Source organism: Cibotium barometz, chromosome 29 (genome assembly GCF_041138505.1).
Source record: "Cibotium barometz isolate CiBa-2024 chromosome 29, ASM4113850v1, whole genome shotgun sequence".
NCBI lineage: Eukaryota > Viridiplantae > Streptophyta > Polypodiopsida > Cyatheales > Cibotiaceae > Cibotium > Cibotium barometz.
This window is the reverse complement of record NC_141074.1, coordinates 26534024-26543357: the sequence shown is the minus strand read 5'-3', so window position 1 is coordinate 26543357 and position 9334 is coordinate 26534024. Positions and strand designations below refer to the sequence as shown.

General features: G+C 44.5%; 1 protein-coding gene across 1 annotated transcript in view; it reads right to left on the bottom strand.

Annotated features, from left to right (window-relative positions):
- Positions 1 to 3320: 3320 nt before the first annotated feature.
- Positions 3321 to 9334, bottom strand: part of LOC147621990 (uncharacterized) — a 35563-nt gene continuing 29549 nt past the window's right edge. The window contains exons 5-7 of the mRNA XM_086823530.1: positions 4006 to 4120; positions 3665 to 3893; positions 3321 to 3596 (exon numbers count right to left, since the gene is read on the bottom strand). Coding sequence (XP_086679656.1) covers positions 3321 to 3596; positions 3665 to 3893; positions 4006 to 4120 — 620 coding nt within the window. The remainder of the gene's footprint in view (positions 3597 to 3664; positions 3894 to 4005; positions 4121 to 9334) is intronic.

Here is a 9334-nt window from a genome sequence, read left to right as displayed (position 1 = left end):
TGGAGAGGGCTGATTGCGAGTGGATGCCAGATAAAGCTGATTCAAAGGATATCTGGGATATCCGACTCTGTATAGATGAAGGTCTATTCTGAAATATAAGTCTTGTTCATGCTCTTTGGTCTGGTGTTCCGGTGTGTTTGCATGCGTGTGTGGAAGTGTGGTACCCTATAAAGGCGTAAACAGCTTTACCGCTTCCGTGCCATCACTTTTTGGTGCCTCCACAGAGGAGCAGATTTCCTCTGGTTTGAGAAAGAAGATAGGGACTATGTGAAGCAAGATTTGGAAAGATGGCTCAAGATTTTCCGGAGTATTGGGGATTGCCACAGGAGAGTGCAGTCAGGTTTCTGGAGAAGATGGAGTTTACAGCTTTGATGAAAGACAAGGCAACCCCGGAGATCCTTTCTCAGATTTTGACTTATTGCTTGCAGGGTGATGCAAAAGTATGGTTACAGATGTTTGTGACTACACACAGGAATGTTCATCAACAGGATCCTGAGTACCGTGTAGTCAGAGCTGCATTTTTGGCACAATTTGCCTGTGTGAGGAGTCCGAACGAAGTATGGAAGGAATTGTGTAACATTCAGCAGAAGGACGGTCAGGATGTGGATCAGTATCTGATAGAGTTTGGAAGACTTGGGAGTCTATGGTGTGAGGCTTTGATTCCTGAAGTACCCCCGCAGATGATAAAGAGAGAGCGGTTTGTGGCTGGTCTGGAGCCAACCTTGCGTCTGAAGATGGAGCTGAAGAACCTGGATAGCTTTGAGGAGGCTGTCAGAGTTGCTCATGAGAAGGAGTGGAAGGTGAAGCGTCTGAGGCACTTGGGAATGCAGGAAGAGCCGAAGAGGTTTGTGAAGATGCCAAAGATTGAGAGTATGCATCCTGGAAGAAAAGCTGCTGTTGTTCCTAAACAGGAGGATTCTTTGAAGAGGGAGGTTCATGATGCAGTGGAGCTCATGAAGTCTTTAAGCTTGAATTGGATAGAGTCTGCAGAAAGAGGAAGAGGCATGGATGTTATGGGAAGGAAGACTGATGCATCATCTGGTTCCTAAAGGAAATTCAGTAGATATTGGAAGAGGGAGAGGGTATCCGTGTGATGTGCAATGCCGCAATTGTGGTGAGTGGGGTCATATCAGTCCACAATGTGAGAGACCAGCCAAAGCTAATGGTGGCATATATCAATTGTCTTTGGGAATGAGTGATAAGGTGATGGGCCCTAATATGCAGGTGAAGGATGCAATTCAGCCCATTGGCAATGTTTGTGAAGCCCATGGGGTCACATTTGCAAAGCAGGATATGGGACAGATTAATCTGTTGGGAATGGAGAAGGGTGAGGTTTCTAGAATCAGCCCTAAAGAGCTTTCAGGAGGTGAGGAGGAGGAGGATGGGAGTGTTGATGACGCTGTGGATTGTGAAGGTGATGCTGCTAATGCTGAAGAACCTGATGTGTTTGAGTATGGATATGATTTGGATGATCTCTTTGATTCAGAGAAGAGTAATGACTTGGAGGTACCAGTACTTCAGCCAGTCAAGGTAGAGAGTAATGATCAAGGTGTTACTAATGAAGGTACTATGGATGGAGTCTGTATGGATGATCTGGGTGATGAGTTGGATATTGCAGCCTGTGAGAGTGTGGATGATGAGCTGGACTGTGTTCTTGATAATGCATTGGATGATCTGTTGGAATTGGCTTCCTTGGAGAAGATTACTTGCATGCCAGCTGTGCAGCAGGAAGGGAGTGATGGTGTGACTGATGATGGGTTAGATGCTACTTTGGATGATGATGTGATTGATTTTGGATGTGTGGTTGCTGATCATAAGGTGTGTGTTCCTTGTCATGCCCAAGAGAATGAGTCGGTTGTCAGTGGTGGTGAGGATGCATGTGAGACTATTGTTGTTGGTCAGGGGGACCAAGATGCTTTGCCTGGGAGTTTGGGAAGCTTGGACTTGGTAGAGATGCCTGTGCAAGATGTGAAGAATCTTGAAGGATCACCAATGGTCTTGAAGCTGGAGAAACTACAGGAAAGTGACAATGATGAGTCTACAGTGCACGAGGTTGCTATGTGTGATGTTGATGGGCTGAAGGGAAATGAGTTTATGGTGGACACACCACATGTTGATGCTCAGCATATGGATGAGTGGTTTGGCTATAGTTCTAGTCTGGCAATTTGTCCAGAGGGAGAGTTGGAAGCCAATGATGTGGGCGCAGATTGGATGACCGTGAGGTGGAAGTTGATGATCAGATGTTTGTTATTTCGGTATATGATTATGAGTGGAACTCAGATGTGTCAGAGGGGAGTAGAGGTGAGGAGTGGTTGTCTCCATCACAAGGTTATGTGAACTGGTATGGAGGAGGAAGTGCAACAGTAGATGGTGATGAGGCCATATATAAAGAGCAAAGGGGGTTGCTGGAAATGGAAGACCATGACAGGGTGTATTGATAATGGTTGTTTGACAGAGGAAAATGCTTGAAGGATTGGAGGGTAGATGCACCGAGGTTTCTGTTTGATCCAAGAGGATAAATGGTTTCTGTTTGTGCAACTGCTGGACATAAATGTCTCAGCAGAAAAAAGGGGGTTGCTAAATATGTGTGTAGTTTTTTGGGAACCTCAAACTCAACTTGTACATGTGTACATGAGTGATGTTCGTGTTGTGATAAGGTCATGGGAGCACCCATTCTCACAGTGTGGACGTTGTGGATGCGGCAATCAAGCTAGGGGCCTTGATGGAAGTGTATTTGCAGGAAAATGTTGAGATTCTGGAAGCACAGCTTGTCCAGAGCATGGTCGGCTAGAGATGACTTTAGCTGCTCGGTCGTCTTGAAGTGTGTATGCGTCCAAAATAAAGTGGCATTGGAAAGTTGCATCTTGAGAAGGTATGGAGACATGGGCAAATAAAGATGAAGGGGACAAGGTAGCTTTGAGCTTTGATGTAAAAAGGATAAAAGTAATGGTGGCCATCCATAGGGTTTTAAGCAAAATGAAAGAAATGATAAACAACGTGGCCACTTATAAGGTAACCTACGTGGATGTTTTAAGTGCTGCTAGCACATCTTTTGGAAGCTGGCGAAGCATGAAGAGGAAGGCGTAGCTGAAAAAAAAAAGGAGGCGGTGTTGTATTGAGGGGGGCTCTCGGGCGTAATCGGAGGCACACACAGAGGTGGTCGGCCTGGCTGGTGACACCAAGGAGTAGTCGCAGGTGGCCGCTTGGGGACACGGAGGCGTCCCTTGTGAAGAGCAGGTGGCTGCTCTACTGGCGGAGACGTGGGGGGTCTCGGGCGCAACGGCAGGTTGTGAGAAGGTGTAGCCGTGTGTGGGAGCCGCCTAGGAGCTGCTGGCGAAGATTGAGACGCCGCCTAGGAGGCAGAGGCTGATGGGGCGCTGCCTGAGGGAAAGAGGCAGGGTGGCTACGGTGACTGAAGCAGCGACGGGCTGCTGAGCGTGGAGGGGACGCGTAAAAAGAAGCAAAAGCGCAGTTGTATGTGCAGGCGTTCGGTGAAGCTGGTTGCTGGCTGACGGGCAACAAGTACACAAAGTGGGGCCTCCTGTGTGAAGAGTAGGGGGCCTCTGGAGCGTGCAGGTGACGGGCTGGAAAGTCACCTAGGAGAGCAGCGGCTGGAGAAACAGTCACAAAGGACAGGAGTGGGGCTACAATGGTGACTAGCGACTGGTAGCCAAGGGGAGCCGCCTGGGGGTAAAAGGTAACAAAGAGGAGTTGACTGGGTGGAGGAGCCTGAGGGCTGGCGATTGGCGCTGCTGCTGGCGTCAACTGAGAAGGTCAACGGGCTAGCAAGCTGAAGTGAAGGTGATAGATGGGCGTAGCTGCCATACGGGGGCTTCTTAGGTGACAACGCAAGGGTTGGCAGCTCTACTGGCGTTAAATAGACAGGCTGGTGACTGTAACAAGTGCAGTGGGTCGCAGAGGAGTTGCTTGGTGATGACTGGTTGGCGCAGTAGGTGGCATAGAAATGAAGTGAAGATGGCGTCTAGGTGACAGGCTGGAGCGAACATCGCAGTGGTGGCTGGTGCAAAGAGAAAGAAAGAGATGATGGAATAGTGGGCTGGCGGGGCTGCTACAGAGGGTGGGTCGTCCGCAAAACAGAGAGACGTTAACAGGCTGGAAGCTGAAGCAAAGAGAGAGGGAATAAAGCCTGATAGTGCAAAGGGATCGCCCAAGTGAGCTGTTTTTTGTGTGTGTGGTTAGTAGCGAGGGGAGAGAGCAGAGTGAAGGAGAAGAAGGTGATTGCTGGTGGTGTAGGAGAGAGTGGCCTTCAGCTGAGGTGCAGTGCAAAGAACGAAGAGGTCGGCTGCAGAGAAGCAAAGGAGCGAAGGGATTTGGAGCGACCAGGAGCTGGAGAGGGCTGATTGCGAGTGGATGCCAGATAAAGCTGATTCAAAGGATATCTAGGATATCCGACTCTGTATAGATGAAGGTCTATTCTGAAATATAAGTCTTGTTCATGCTCTTTGGTCTGGTGTTCTAGTGTGTTTGCATGCGTGTGTGGAAGTGTGGTACCCTATAAAGGCGTAAACAGCTTTATCGCTTCCGTGCCATCAACATTTAAGATTAGAGTTTGTTATTAATATATTTTTTCCTTATTTTGATTTGATTTTGTAGGTTTTCAACACATACAAGCCTCACAAGGTAAGAGATCTCTTTCTTGCATGTTTCCTCTCTTACACTTTTACATGTTATAGGGTTTGTAAGTTTAGGGTTTGTTTTTTTTTCCATGCTCCATGCTCTATACATACCGGTAGCTACTTATGCATGTCGGTACCTTCCTATGTATGTCAGTATAGCAACCAACGCATGCCGACAGCAACCTACGCATGCCGAGAGCTTCCTACACATGCCGGTAGCAACAACCAATGCATGTCGGTAGCATCCAAAGCATGCCGGTAGTTTCCAACACATGCCGGTAGCAACCTATGGAAGCTAGTGTTGAGATTCAAGCTCGATGTCAGTGTGAGCCAGCTATGCTATGTGCTGGCAGATTAGGTAGGAACATGTGTGAGACATAAATGACCGCGTGTCCAGCTGGTCATAGTGTGTGGACATTAGCTAGGGTTAGTAGAGTGTGGACACAACTCATTGTGTGTTGTGTGGATTATGGATTAGGGCATTATGCTTTGTGTGAGAGAGGACCTGGCTTCCCTCAATGGTTAGGGTTTGCAATATACATTAGGGTTTGCTCCTGTGTGTTAGTCTCCTCCCCCTCTACCGTTCTTTCAACATGGTATCAGAGCCTTGTGCTGTTTATTAGGGTTTATGAGTGAGTGAGTGAAGAGGGAGAAGAAGAAGCTGTGAAAAGAAGCTGTGAAGCTGCCATTGGAGCTGTGAAGCTTGGAGCACACCAAATACTATCAGATCTGAAAGCTAGGCCTACCGGGTAAGGTCTTCTAAACATCCTTGAGCGGATTGCAGGTGAAACAGGCAAAAGCAAAGCATTTTAGAGCAAATCAAAGCAAAGCAAAATTCTGGTTTTTTGAAGCTTTCCATTAAAGCTTGAAAGCATTGATGTATGGTGGAAATACGTGTGATTATGGCAAAAGACATATGCATTTGTCAAAGAGGGATGTATTAGCAACCCATGTGCAAGCCTTGAACAAATTTTGGAGCAATTTGGATGTATTTAATTGAGTGGAAAACTCTGGTTTTTGACCTCTCACAAAACAGAGAAAAGGAGGTGAAGATTTGATGCATTTGGAGCATATTTTTGGCAAAAATTCAACCATTGACTGGTTGCACACATACCCAAGTGTGTTGGGGACTTGGTTAGCTCTTCAATTAGCAAGTTAATCACTCCCAAAGAGCCCTACAGCAGGCGGCGCAGCCCATACAGAGGAAACAGTGCAGTTTTCTGGTTCTTTCACTACGAGGAGATCAAATTCTCACTTGGTGCTTGATATCTTCCACAATTCTCTTAGCAATTGGATGCTTTACATCTTGGAGAAGAGGGCTATGTGATTTGTTTGGTCAATGATGCTTAATTGAGCTGGGAATGAGCTGATTAAAACAGGCTGTCCACTGGTTGCAGAGAAACAGAGCATTTTAATCGAGCAATTAATCTTTGGTGTTTTACAATTGGACAAATTCCTCTTACATGGAGTTGATGGACACTATTGCTAAGCCAATGAATGCCTGGTTGCCCAATTTGGTGAAATATTGAAGAAATTAGAGCCAAATCATTACTGGTTTTTCTGGTTTTTCTGGTTTTTTCAAAAACAGAAAAAGGGGTTTTTAAAAATTGATAATTATACATGTCAAATGGAGTTGATCCTCAACATTGAGGTTCATTAGGTGTCAATGCAAGTTTCCTAGACTTGATTGCACCATTACGTTGCGATTTGGAGCCTTGGAAGGCGTGTCAATACAGGGTATCCCGCACTGAGTGAGACAGTTCGTCTTGGATGCTTACAGGTTGATTTCCTACATCATATTTGGAGTTTGTTGGCTATCTTGGAGTATCTGGAACATTAATTAGAGTGTGGTTGAGCTGAGGAAGGCTCATTTACAGATTTGAAGTGTGCGGAAGGTGTATGCATTGAGCAACATGTCGGACAATCCAGTTCAGATTGTTGGTGAAAAGCTGGATAGGAAGAACTTCCAGGCATGGAAGTACAGGATAAAGAGTTTCTTGAAAGGGAAAGGATTTTGGAATCTCATTACAGGTGCTGAGCCAGAGCCTGAGCTACCTCGGCAACCTACACAGCAGCAGCTTATTGCTCATAAGCAGTGGTCAGAGAGAGCATTCAAAGTGCTGCATTATTTGTCTATATGTATATCTGATGCTATGCTCATACACATTCAGGATGCTGAGAATCCCAAAGATGCATGGGATACTTTGGTCAAGATGTTTGATACAGATACGAGTGCTCGCAAGTCTCAATTGCGACAGCAGATACATAATGTCAAAAGGAATAAAATGAGCATACATGATTATGTGCAAGAAATCAAGAAGTTTGCAGATGCATTGGCCACAATAAATGCCCCCATGCCTGATGATGATTTGGTGGATATTACCTTGCGTGGTCTTGGCAAGGAATACAAATCTTTTGATACATCTATCTCAGTGAGGAGTACAGGTCTACCCGACTTCGATGAGTTGGTTTCACTCTTATTGGTTGAGGAAATCAAGCTCAGTGATTCATTTTTGGATGCATCTTCTAGCCATGATGATGGCAGAAATCAAGCATTTTACTCGCAGAGAGGTTTTAGAGGCAGGGGGAGATTTGCATCACGTGGACGTGGTGGTAATGGTCGTGGATGGCAGGATAGACCTCCACAACAGAATTTTCAGCCTTCTTATGGTGCTCGAGGTGGTCGTGGTTATGCACCTCAAAGAGGCAGAGGTAACCCCCGTGGTCGAGGACGTTGGCAAGGCCAACAAAATTCTATGCAAGATGTGGAATGCCATTATTGTGGCAAATATGGTCATATGGCGAGAGATTGCTTTCGCAAACAGAATGATTTGAGAGGGGGAAGAGCACAACGTCGTGGTCATTATGGTGGAAACATATCCCAATACTATTTTGTAAGTATATATTAGCCTCAAATTGTATCTTATTAAAGAAGGTTATCTTAAATAACAAATTTCTAAAATGTTCATTTGTTTGTATGTCTATAGCTTAAAGCAGCGGACCGCTCCCCTACACAAGATGAATATGCTTTTGCATTACCACAGGGTTTGCAAGCTCTATTTGATAGGGTGTAAGATGAAGAATGAATTGTTATTACTGGATGAGATGCTTGGCAAGCATGGCAACTAAGTACATTCCTAAACCCTAAACCTCTTTGTTTTTGTAAAATTGATTCTCACTTGTGTTAGTTTTATTATGTTTTAGGATCATGTAACTAGAAACGGCGGTGCAAATGTCCATGCTGGTAGCACTGGAAATGTGAGAAGCGAAGGGGCTAGAGCTACAAGGAACAATACCAATCACACAACATGAGATCTAGATAGTCCCTAGCTCCATAGTTTTATCACGCTTTATCTTATATATGAGTTTTTTGGAAACATACACTTATGTAATTCTGCTAAGTATTGTAATTGAATTTTGACATTCCTAAAACCATGGTTTGCAAATGTCTTTTCTTTTTGGTATTTGTCAAGTTTTACATTACACTTTTCCATGATGATGTGAAGTTATGTTAGTTTCACCGTGTCTACATTAGAAAATAAAGAGCTGGGGCAGACTGGGGAGTCCTGTGCACACTCCCCAGTCTACTCCAACTATTTTTAATTATGTAGTACTTCCGCTACTCAACAACGCAATATCGCTGCTGAGCATCAAAATAATGCTGAGCAGCGAACCTGTTTGTAGCAGAGATAGCAGCATGTTTAGAAGCGATAAAGGCCCGATATCTTTGTACTCTTCTAGTTATAAAAGCGTGTTTAGAAGCGATATAGGCCCGATATCTTTGTACTCTTCTAGTTATAAAAGCGTTGCTCTTTTCGCTACCAAACCCACATTTTGTTGTAGTGATTACACACCATTGATGGTTTCCTTGAAGCGTGGGATACTTCCTTGAAGCATTTTGACACTCTTCATACAAGCATACAAAATTCAAGTGATGCACTTGGATGCCATTTGAAGTGTAATGAAGCTATTGATGCTTCTTCACCAAGTTGAATTAAGGCTCATGAAGATGTAAAATGCATGTCAGCTATGGGATTTGCTATTTGTTGGCTCTTTGATGTCATTCTTGGGTGCAAAATGCCATTGGGATTGGATTTCATGATATTCAAAACTTCTAACATGTTTAGGATGTCAATGAACACACATACTTGATGCTTATGCCATGATTGCTATTCATTGGATTACCTATACTCACATGGATACCATTGTAAGGGCATATGATTCATGTTGGGGAGACTATTGGAGAGCTAAATTACATGGATCATGTTATGGATCAAAAGGGGAATCATATGATACATGCCATGATTTTGTATGGCATGAGTTCATGTATTCAATTGTAACTGATCTACACTCTCATCTATTTCTAAGCTTTCATTTGATCCTTGCATAAGTAGAAAACTATATATGTCATGAGGGTACCTTGGCAATAAGGAGAAGAGAGCAAGGAGAGTGTGTCTTGATCTTTCCATGCCATGAGTTTTGTGGGAAAGAGGTACAGAAAGGGATTAGGTACTTGGTGATCAAGACATGGCCTCAACCCTTGCCATTTGATTTCAAACTTTGGTAAGGGGGTGAGAAGGCTTGGCCAAGAGATCGGCAAGCAAAAGCTCTCCATCCACTTCCTATATCAAATCAAATGGGAAATGGTTTATGTATACAAGTGAATGATTTGGAATGCAATTAACAATCAATGGAAT